At 43.4% G+C, this 12,219-nt stretch overlaps 1 protein-coding gene across 1 annotated transcript; it reads right to left on the bottom strand.

Moving 5' to 3' along the window:
• Nucleotides 1-647: 647 nt before the first annotated feature.
• Nucleotides 648-7,096, bottom strand: LOC126181242 (uncharacterized). The gene is made up of 2 exons (XM_049924759.1): nt 6,797-7,096; nt 648-799 (listed from the first exon to the last, which is right to left on the bottom strand). The coding sequence occupies exons 1-2, from the start codon at nt 7,071-7,073 to the stop codon at nt 648-650; spliced, it is 429 nt and encodes a 142-aa protein (XP_049780716.1). The 5' UTR covers nt 7,074-7,096.
• Nucleotides 7,097-12,219: the final 5,123 nt, after the last annotated feature.

Below are 12,219 nucleotides of genomic sequence, written 5' to 3'. Positions count from 1 at the left end.
ACCTGCGACCGTAGCGGTCGCGCGGTTCCAGACTGTAGCGCCTACAACCGCTCGGCAACTCAGGCCGGCTCGAATGAGAGAGTCCGCACGTTTAAACGTTGCAGGAGCCACAGGTGTGTCCTGGCAGCCGGTACGCGGGAGCTCGGACAGGTTTGCGCGACCTTGTTGCGTTGACGACGGACGCTTCGGCCAACGACTCCCCGAACTTTTGTCCACTGCCGGGAGTCCGTAGACATTCTACAAGCGCCTATGAATATCTGAGATTCTCTGGTTTTCCGCCAAAACTCAATGATAGCTCTCTACTTGGAATGCACCTCCGTTACAGACACCTTTGTGAAAGCTACGTATAGCGCCGCTACCTGTCAGAATGTCATGAAACTATTGGGTCTAAAGCTGGGACATTCCCCATTTTGTCAACTGAAACCGGCCGAGAAAAAGTTGTGCTGCTTTTCTCATTCAACGACCTTCGTATGTCAGCATTCTATGAGGAAGTGAAGTACTGCTATTGCTCTGGAGAAAACAACAAATGTAGATTTTTAAATGCTGCATTCATTTTTTATTCATTTGTTACAATTGTGATACATAAGATATTAGAATCATCGCAGTGATGACCTACATCCACTGACTGTTCGCAGATGGCACAGCAGTCACTCGTTGGGTGTCCCGGCAGCCTTCTTGATAGCTGTCCTAGCTTTGGCGGCACTCTTGTCTCCTGTTCTGGCTTTGCCTGCTGTCCTGGCTTTGGCATGAGCCGCTGTCCTGGCTAGGCCGGCATGTGCAGCTGCTCCTTTCCGTGACGCTAAAAGGAACAAATGACGTTCGGTAATTACAGCTCAAAATTGACAGCCAATCAAGCTCAAGACCTGTTACTTACCAAAAATAAGGAACCTACTGATTACTCTGCAATTGACACTTGAGTGTTTTGTAGTACATACGAACACTTATAGATTATCTCTCTACCATTCCACTCTAGAATAGCACACTGGAACACCTAACACCTAAATCACTCCCTGTCACTTCTTATTTCTCTTATTTTATCACGATGGTCGTTTCTCCTAACTACGTGGGAGCTAGCAGCATATTTTGGCTTTCGGACGAGGAAGTTTGTAATTAGATTTCGTTAAAATATCTCGCCACAATGAAAAATGGATTTCCTGAATGATTGTCATCCCAACTCGCTTGCCAGTCTCTTCCACTTCGTGAAAGCTGCTCTTTTTCGCTGCCCTTGATCAATCCTGTGTTTTAAGATCTCACAACTCTCAGAAATAGTCCAGAAGGGGACAGATAAGCGTGGTTCAGGCAGTCTTTTAGTAGGTCTGTTGCATCTTCTCAGTGTTCTGCCAGTAAAACGTACTCGTTGTTTCCCCTTCTCTCAATAAACCGAAGTCGACCATTTGCCTTCCCTATCAAGTTCTTCAACATGCTGGTTCCATTTCATATCGCTTTTCAAAGTTACGCTCAGATATTTAAAAGGCGGTACTGTGTCATGCAGGGCACTACTTAAGCTGTATCCGAACATTACAGATTTGCTTTTCCTATACATCCGCATTAACTTACATTTTTATACATTTACAGCTAGCTCTCATTCACCACACCAACTGTCTAAGTCATCTTGTATCCTCCTACAGTCACTCAACTTCGACATCTTCCTGTACGCCACAGCACCATCAACATTGCTGCCCATCCTGTCAGCTAGGTCATTTATGTATATTAAAAATAACAGCGGTCCTATCACACTACTGTGGCACTCATGACGATTCCTTTGTCTCTGATGAACACCCGCAGTCGAGGACAACCTACTGGGTTTATTATTTAAGAAGCAAAAAAAAAAAAAAAATCGTTCAAATGGCTCTGAGCACTATGGGACTTAACATCTTTGGTCATCAGTCCCCTAGAACTTAGATCTACTTAAACCTAACTAACCTAAGGACATCACACACATCCATGCCCGAGGCAGGATTCGAACCTAAGACCGTAGCGGTCGCGCGGTTCCAGACTGAAGCGCCCAGAACCGCTCGGCCACCAGCGGCCGGCATTTATACGCTCGTACCTTCGTTGCCAGTCTGCTGTGATGCACAGTGTCAAACGCTTTTCGGAAATATAGAAATTTGGAATCAACGTGTTGCTCTTCATCCTTAGGTCGCAGTTGATCATGTGAGGAAAGGTCAAGCTAATTCTCGCTCGAGCAATGCTTTCTAAAACTGTGCTAATTCTTGGACATAAGCTTTTCGATCTCTAGGAAATTTATTATGTTCAAACTCAGATTATGTTCAAAAATTATGCACCAGTCAAGGGTATTAGTCCGTAATTTTGCGTTTCCGTTCTTTTACCCTTCTTTTATATAAGTGTCACCTGCGCTTTTTTTCCAGTCGCTTGCGAGATTGCGCTGGTGGAGAGATTCGCGATAAATGCAAGTAAAAGTAAGCGGCCACAACTCAAGTCTTTTCACTTGTATCGTTCCTCAGGCGTCGTCATGTGATGAACTATAGTCAGTGGTCCAGCTCAAAAGTTCGTCGTATAATTGCATATGATCATTTGGAATGTACTGCTGCGTATTTTCTAAGTCTTGAATTTTTTGTACTTTAATTGGCACCTGTCCTGATGGTAAGCACGGTGTTTTGTTGGAGCAACAGGTTCTCGTAGATCTGCCACGAAGAATGTGTGACTCACTAACCCGTTGGTACACATCGAACCGTTGACGAACGCAACTCTGGCACTCGCATATGCAAAGTGGAAGAAACTGCTGACTGCAAAGTTGTATCTGTCACATCTTGGCTTGTTCCTCGTTTCTTCAGAAACTCTCGTCTTCTTATGATATTTTGTCCACCAGTCTTTAAAATCCAGAAATCCAGATGTGTGAACTTCAGTGACTGTAAGTTTTCCATGTTTTGTGCTGCTTTATGGAATGTGCTGTGCTGTTTGGTGAACAGATAACATCCTGAATAACACTGACTTACGTCCTTTAAAACAGACTGATTGAAACATATTCTGTTCATAAGCTCTGCTTATGTGTAACAACGCTTACAACGATTTACATTCTACCTTCACAAGCTAGCCATAGAATCACAGATATATTACCTGGTGATATATTCTCTAGGTAAAGAAAGTCATAGGTTTTCATTGTTCATAAATTCCGAAAATGCAGTGGAAGCGAAGGCTGTTGCACTCTCGGTTTAAAAGGGAATACACAAATGAAGACAGGCAAAGGTAAGGAGAGATTCATGCGTCTGTGAAAAGATCTACGCGCAGAGCATACAAGAACTACCACCGTCGTACGTTAGCAAAAAGATTTGGACGAGAACCAGAGAAAATTCTATGCAAAATCGCTAAACAGGTCTAAGGCTTCCATCCAGTCACTTGTTGACCGGTCCGGTGTAGCAGTAGAAGATAGTGAAACGAAAGCCAAAGTTTTAATTTCGTCGTATCCCTCTTTTTCGCGTCTCGTCTTCAGTATACCTATAAATAAATTCAGCACCACACATTTTGCTCCTAATAAACACACCACAAACTCGGGAGACACGAGTCATGCAGCAACCAGCTCTTCAACTGTTTGCACTCACAACACTATCGCCAAATGTTCAGGTCTAAAAGGGTACATTTCAGTAACTTACGCCCATTTAAAACAAAATTTGATTTTCAGTTGCATGTTACAAGGCATACTCTGCAGCTTAGAGTTGTGTTTGTGACATTTAATTCACTAATGTGGCCAAATATCAACAATTCTTTCAGTGCCTTCTTCCTATGAGATCAACTTTTTTAAAGGGCCAATATTTTCTCATTTTAAAAGACCATGTATGTTGTATGTTTCTGTATTCATGAAATAATGTATACAGCAATAAAAAGGACACCTATACCACTAGTTCACAGGAGCAGACTTTCTTATTTCTGATATTTTTCTTCTATAACAGGTTTTTTTAAATTTCATGGTAAGTTGATTTTCTTGACTTAGGCTCTATTTAAAAAAAAACACCGATTCATAGTTATGGGTGCGTTTGATCACTGAACTTTGATATATAGTGCGTTCATTGTAAATTACTGTGACGTTAACATCGGTCTGTTTGCGTAATGACATGAAAAAGAATCCATGTCTGGAGATGTATCACTTATGTGCTACGGGACCAAACTCTTCAAACAATGAAATTAACTCTCCTGCAACGTCTAAATGAAAGACAGATAATAATTTGCTACTATTATGTGAAGTAGGAAACTTTAACCAAGTGGTCAGTGAGGTAACAATGCTCGGTGGCACACAAAAAAGTATACAACATTCGTGAGTCGCAATGAACATCTCGTGTCTCTTCTTACAGTTATGCTCAGCAGTCTTTTTCATTAGCGTAACAAGCAGTTGCAATGGTGGCAGTTGATAGCATATTAGTTCTTTATTCACTAATCTACTGATTATTGGAAGGGTATTAAATCATAACGCCTAATTCACTCAGTACCTGTGAAAGAGTTGAAGACCTTAATTTATATTATTTTCCTTGCTCGTAGAAACGATGTATCATTGAACTTGGGTTCCTGTTCAGACACTATCAACATAGAGCTGTCTACAGATTTTGTACTGTACTCGTTGAGTGTGGTCTTCCTGAACCCATCGATTCCACATTTGGGCGACAGTTGCGAGGTTCTGACCGACACGAGCACCAATACCATGGAACGACCAATCCCAGTCTTGACAGACTGTGAATCTACCTCTATCGAATTTCATCAGTTGTTGGTAGTCGTTTCCCCTTCTTACACGAGATAAAACACGAACTTCTCACAAGCAATCAACAGAGAAATATGATTCCTGAATGTGAAACTCGCTGTGTAAACTTTTCTTATACACAGGACCAGTTTTTTCCTCTCAACTTCGACAGTGTACGAGTACTTGACATATATTGCACACATCTCCTCGTCCCGCCTCTCTCTTTCTGTCTCATCCTTCCTTCTCCCTCTGGTCATCTCCTCCTTCCCCGTCCCTGTGACCATCTCCTCCTCCTCGTCCTCCATCTCGTCCTCCTCCTCCACCCTCTCTCTATCTTCTGCTCCGTTCTCTCTTTATCCATGTCTCCTTCACTCCCTCTATCCACATGCTCCTTCACTTTCTATGTCCTACATCCCCTCTTTCCGTCTCCTCCTCCACACCCCTCTTTCTGTCCATCTCCTCTTCCGTCGCCCACTCTGTCCATCTCCTTAAAACTCTGTCGCCCATCTCTCTGTCGACCTCTTCCTCCAACTCTCTATCTCCTCTTTACCTCTCTCTCTGTCCAGCTCCTACGTCACTCCCAACCCAGTTGCAGTTAGATCCTGTATTATATCCTGAACTGCGTACAATTTGTACTTTTCATGTGAGAAGACAAGTTTAACACTTGGTGTTCCCAAACGTATTCATAAACGATTTGCTGCGAGAGTTGTCAGACATTCTGTCTCTCTTTCAAAATGGTTCAGATGGTTCTGAGCACTATGGGACTTAACTTCTGAGGTCATCAGTCCCCTAGAACTTAGAACTACTTAAACCTAACTAACCTAAGGACATTACACACATCCATGCCCGAGGCAGGATTCGAACCTGCGACCGTAGCGGTCACGCGGTTCCAGACTGTAGTGCCTAGAACCGCTCGGCCACCTCGGCCGGCGCCTCTCTTTCCTCTGCAAGATTATACTGAGGTCCAGTGAGAGGGCACCAGTCCGTTTCGATGATATATCCTTTGGAATCCAGACAACTGATCCATTGATCATACTACTGGAAGGCGAGGGACTTTACGATGGCTAGTGTGATCAACTAACTCATTCTCTTAGATCTTCTCTTGTTTTTTTCTTTGGAACTACATGTAATGGTTGGTGTATGAAATTCCGGTTGAAACTGCTCAAGACCTACTTCGTAGAACATTACATGTCTTGTTCTACGATGAAAACCAGGAATGTTTAACAAAATGAGCCAACGTTTTATGCATCAAGACGAACATCTACTGTTGCGAGTAACCGCTATGAGGTGAAATACTACACGTAAAAATGTGACCAACATATTGGTGCCTAAATTCACATTTTCCTTGTGTTATATGCGAGTTTTGTTAAACTGAACGTTGTTTTTGCAGTAATTTCATTAGAGTATCGAATGATTTTTGAATTAGCAATTGATTTAGTGTCGGCATAATTCGAGCCAGCAGCCGAGATTATACGATAAATACAAAATTTTAGAGTAATGTTTTAGAATTACAAGGTGAAAGCTAAATGTTTTGTGGCTCTTTTTATGAACTTGTGAAGCTTAAATAATAAACTTGGATTCGATTGCCTATCATCTTAGGCGTTAATTGTATTTACCAGGTTACTAATGGCTAAAATCCTTAAAGACAAAAAACATTGTGGTAACTCATTCCATGTCGAGCAACATACACCGTGACTGATAATACCCGATCGATTCTACTTAATTTATTTGTTTGTACATCTCAATCGAGAGTGGTAGAGCAGCAGTAAGAAGCAGGCCTCGCATTCGGGAGAGTGGCGATTCAAATCACCTTCACGGCATTTAGATTTAAGTGGCCTGTGATTTCCCTAACTCACTAAAGGCAAATGTCGGGATGCTTCCTTTCTGAAGATCACAACCGATTTCCTACCCTGTCCTTCCACAAATCAAACATGTGCTACGTCTGCAATGAACACGTCGTCGAGGGGACTTTAAACTGAAGTCTTCCTTTCCTTGTCGTAACACTCAGTTTAGGGAACTCTCCCATATGATTGATTTAGACCTAACGTTTTGAGACCTTTTGAACATCACATTTTATGAAGACTAAGTATACAAAATTGGAAACTGTACCCTGTTCAGTATTTGTGCCCTCGGATCCGTCCGGCGACGAGCCGTCGCTGCTGACCGTTCTAAGGGCGAAGATTTGGCTGAGACTGGGCTCCTCCTCTTCTCCACCACCTCCCGCCCGAAGGAACAGATATGACAGAGGGTCATCAGAGTAGTCGTCGGCGTCGTCATAAGCGTTTCGTGCAATCGGCTTGGTGTCGTCTTCAGCCGTGGCTTGTGGCACGCAGACCACAACTAGGTAGGATCCTGCGAGCAGCAGCAGCAGCAAGAGGCGCGACATCTCCTTGCCTGTGTGATACGGAATACTGTGTACACTTTCCAGCTAGACTACCGTACTATGAAGCCGTCAAAGAATCGCAACGTCTTTTATAGCAACAGGGCACTGTCAACTGGATACCTTATCGCTACTGGAAGGCAAATGTTTGCACGTGCAGTCCAAACGATGCTAGTAGAGTACAATCACCACAAATTATCTCTTACCATTTTACCGTAGTCGTTACTTCAAAAGGTCTTGTTCTTTTGCCCTTTCATGCAACAGGATATTATTATCTAGTCTGTTATATAAGGTGAACAAAAAACGCACGCCGGACGCTACAGCGCGGTCTTTGCGCACTAACAGTACAAAAATGTGTGATAGCGTAGATTTTCCCGACGTATCAGATACTGATGATTTTCACGGGTTTGCAGCCTGACGACAACACGATATTTCGGCGGACCATCTGGCCGCCATCTTCCGGTGATGGGTCAAATAGCTCTGAGCACTATGGGACTCAACATCTTAGGTCATAAGTCCCCTAGAACTTAGAACTACTTAAACCTAACTAACCTAAGGACATCACACACACCCATGCCCGAGGCAGGATTCGAACCTGCGACCGTAGCAGTCCCGCGATTCCGGACTGCAGCGCCAGAACCGCTAGACCACCGCGGCCGGCTCTCCAGGTGAGATTGAGTGCACAATCAAGGCGGAACTGAAGAGACCTCAGATTCGGCGGCTCCTTTATACCGCGGGTACTGGCCGTTGCGCGTGCGCGAGCAACGGAAGAGCTGCTCTCTGTGAGGCGAAGAAATTGCAGCGGCGCCAGCGGTGAAAACTGTCAAAAGCAAGGAATCGCAAAATTAAAATGCAGCCGGTCGGAAACCAGACCGTTGTTGTTTTATCTGTGATAAAATAGGATTCCACGTCTTGCTTAAAGGAAAACATTTGTCTCTATTAATAATATCATCTGACAGACGTATTTCAATTGATTCTTTCAATACACAATCCCAGTAACGGGAAGCCGAGGCAATAATGTGCGTCTCTTTGAAGGACATATTGTGCCCTTCATTAAGACAGTGTTCGGCAACGGCTGATTTTTCCGGCTGGGGCAGACGTCGTATATGTCGTTGATGTTCCACACATCGATCTTGAACTGTACGAATAGTCTGTCCAATGTGGTCCTTGCCGCAGTGACAGGGAATCTTGTATACCCAAGGCTTCCTCAGTCCCAAATCATCTTTCACCGATCCAAGAAGGGATCTAGTTTTGGCCAAAGGCATAAGGACGCATTTAATATCATATTTCCTGAGGATTCTTACAATTTTCGAAGAAATGCTTCCCACGAAGGGTAAAAAAGCAACAGATTTGGAAGTGTCCGCCGTTGGTTCTCGTGGGGGTCCAAATTGAAAAGCACGAGTAATTTGGTGATCAGAATACCCATTCTGCCTGAAGACAACCTTGAGGTGATCCAACTCCTGTTTCAAGTTATCGGAATCCGAAACAGCATAAGCCCTCTTGACCAGTGTGCGTAAAACACCCAAGCGTTGATGTTGTGGATGACAACTTGTGGCATGGAGGTAGTGGTCCGTATGCGTAGGTTTTCGGTATACACTGTGGCCGAAAGTCCCATTTTCTTTCTTATGTACTAAGTGTGTGTGTGTGTGTGTGTGTGTGTGTGTGTGTGTGTGTTTGTGTGTGGGGCGTCTGTTCTTTCGGACACTACGATCCGAGACAGACTGTCTTGTTAATCAATTAAATGTCGAAGGAAGAATGTCCAGGCCGTCGCAGAGCGTTAAAATTACAGCTACGGTGGCAGATGAAAATTTGCGCCTGACCAGGTTCTAACCCGGATTTGTGGTGTCTTTTCTTTCGGACATGTCCGAAAGAACAGACACCACACATATACGCATATACAGGGTGTTTCAGGGAGAATAATAGATATTTTAGCAGGTGGTAGTATAGACGAACTGCATAAAAATTCCATATAAATGTGACCAATTTTTATGAGTACAGAGATACAGCTGTAAGTACGTAATCCTAAAAAACTCAATGCAAAGGCAAATAAGGACGTCCACAGTTTATTTTCAAAAATTCCCACACCATCTTCAATGCCCTTTAGACTTCCCTTTATAACACCACACCGCGCGCAGTGGCCGCGTGGTTTGAGGCGCCGTGTCACGGATTGCGCGGTTCCTCCCGCCGGAGGTTCGAGTCCTCCCGCGGGAGTGGGTGTTTGTGTTGTCCTTAGCGTCAGTTAGTTTAAGTAGTGTGTAAGTCTAGGGACCGATGACCTCAGCAGTTTGGTCGCTTAGGATTTTACACAGTTGAGTTCAGTTGCTATGCTAACTCCAATAATGCTGGAAGATCATTTTCAAGGATGTGTAGACAACAGAGTCCTGTGAGGACCAACAAGCGAAACGAAAATGCATTGAACCCAGCTGTATGTACTGAATAAAAATTGGACACATGTTATATGGCATTTTTTTATGTAATTTCCTGAAACATCTCGTATAATTATTCAGGTCTCGATGTACCATTGAAAGTTTTTAGTGCTAGACGCACGTCATCGTTCAAACCCTGGCGGGAATACAGTGTGACTGCGAACGAGTGGAATAATGGACGGCGGGGTACCGCTTGTGTGGTATGCGGCAAAGATGGGAATTTGCGTCTGACTAGGAGCGTGTGTAGATAGGTCCTGCAGGCAGGCTGGCCGTTGTGTCCCGGTAGTGAAATGGTCAGCGCGTCCACCTAGTAAGCAGGATGTCCACGTTTGAACCCCGGTCGGGCAAAAATATTCTTCTGCCGCCGTTACTGTATTTCAACGCCCTGCGACAGTGCGGACGTTTGTTTTCGATATTTAATTATACGCAATTATTTTCTGTGGCAATACGGGTGAGATGCGAACATTTATCTTGCCATTGATATAACGAGACTTCAACGACATCCATTCCTTAGTCATTGCTTTGTGATGACGCTAACCCACTGCGCTAACCAATCTCTTATACATGCGAATCAGATTCTAGCACATATTTAGTCGAATAACGAACAGTCAGTGTACAAGTACTTATGAACAGTAGAAGCAGGATTGCAGTGAGCTGATCGTTTAACCAAGTGCAACGTAAAGTACCTGTGTAGTAAGCCATTTCAGCTGCATAGCCGACGCTAATACTTGTCACGCAATTCACTGCAAAATTAATGTAATACCCGCACGATGATCTCTGTAGTCATATTTTATCATTACCAGCTCAAGACTGGAGTACTATTTTCGTTAAATCAGATTACTCACTATCTTTACTTAGGTATTCAGCGCTAGATTACGTGCGCCACCATTAATGTTATTGTAAGCAGTTTGACAGCATAACACCATCACACCCACTGACAACCTGTACCATTATCATCACACAGTTGTTACTCGCAGTGGTTAGAAGTTGCTGATGTTTGTCAAGAATAGCGGAAAGCGCCTTATGAATAGTTCCATTTGCATCACGCCTAGGACAGAGAGAATCGTAAATAACAGTAAGAGGTTACCTAGCGAAGGGAAGAGTCCACGTATTGTCTTGAGTTCTTGCAGTTTCATAGTAATGTAGTTCCCGATGGTTGCACACTAGCGGGTTCTTTTGGCTATCGGAATACTCACATGGCTATTATCAAAGTGTAATTGTAGAACATTCAACTACCTTAATATGACCTCATTTTGGATTGAATATGATTCGGATTACTAGGATTACGTACTTACATCTGTATCTCTGTACTCAATAAAAAGTGGACACATTTATATGGAATTTTTATGCAGTTCGTCTATACTACCACCTGCTAAAATATCTATTATTCTCCCTGAAACACCCTGTATATGCATATATGTGTGGTGTCTGTTCTTTCGGACATGTCCGAAAGAAAAGACACCAAAAATCCGAGTTCGAACCTGGTCAGGCACAAATTTTCATCTGCCACCGTAGCTGTAATTTTAACGCCCTGCTACAGCCTGGACATCCTTCCTTCGACATTTAATTGATTTACACAAACCTGCTTCTTTCTGCCTCAGCCTATACTAAAGCAGTGAGTGAATTCTTGATATCTCACTGGATGTACTACTGCCGGCCGCTGTGGCCGAACGGTTCTAGGCGTTTCAGTTCAGAACCGCACTGCTGCTACGGTCGCAGGTTCGAATCCTGCCTCGGGCATGGTTGTCTGTGATGTCCTTAGTTAGGTTTTAGTCTATGGGACTGATGACTTCAAATGTTAAGTCCCATAATGCTTAGAGCCATATGAACCACTTTTGGATATACTACTGCAACTGTGGCCAATGATTCAAATCCCGCTGGAAAAGTATATTTGCTCCTCCACTACTGTCATTGAAACTGATCACAACGAAATTGTAGGAATCCTACGAAACCCTTAAGTTCATACTATGGTGCTGTGCAGATGAAAAAAGTAGTTTTTCATAATTATCAGATGACAGATGGAGTTCGACAGATTCCGCTAATTACAACTGCTTTGTTAATTGTTGGTTCACAGGCGCTTTTCTGCCGCTTATTGTAACTATCTTTTCAATGTTAGAGCCGCTCGGGATTAGCCGAGCGGTCTAGCACACTGCAGTCATGGACTGTGCGGCAGATCCCGGTGGAGGTTCGAGTCCTCCCTCAGGCATGGGTGTGTGTGTTTGTCCTTAGGATAATTTAGATTAAGTAGTGTGTAAGCTTAGGGACTGATGACCTTAACAGTTAAGTCCCATAAGATTTCACACACATTTGAACATTTTTTGAATGTTAGAGCTGGAAGAATAGAAACATCAGATTTTCGCCATATGGGATATTCGAATTCAACTTAAGTCTTCACGTTTCTAGCAACGGCAGAATATCCGTCAGAAAAACTGACAAGAAGCCAGGTCATGCCTGTCTTCTGGCGGGTGTGTCAATGTCAGTGACCTGAATAACAATATTGTATGGGAAAGATACGTTGCCAACTCAACCACTGGAGAAGCTCCAAAATTCTGAATCGAGTCTGGTGAACATGCTTTCATGGTTTCGGTCCGATTAAGACAGTAAAACATAAATAATTTCGTAGTTATTAATTTATGACGTTTCGTTTGCACTTACTTAGTAGGTCGATGTTTCCAAGTAATTACACTCGAGCCTCTAAACCCAGTTAGAGAAATGCGAATAAGACT

This window comes from Schistocerca cancellata, chromosome 1 (assembly GCF_023864275.1).
Source record: "Schistocerca cancellata isolate TAMUIC-IGC-003103 chromosome 1, iqSchCanc2.1, whole genome shotgun sequence".
NCBI lineage: Eukaryota > Metazoa > Arthropoda > Insecta > Orthoptera > Acrididae > Schistocerca > Schistocerca cancellata.
Note: the sequence above shows the minus strand (reverse complement) of the source record. Positions and strands in the feature narration are given on the sequence as shown.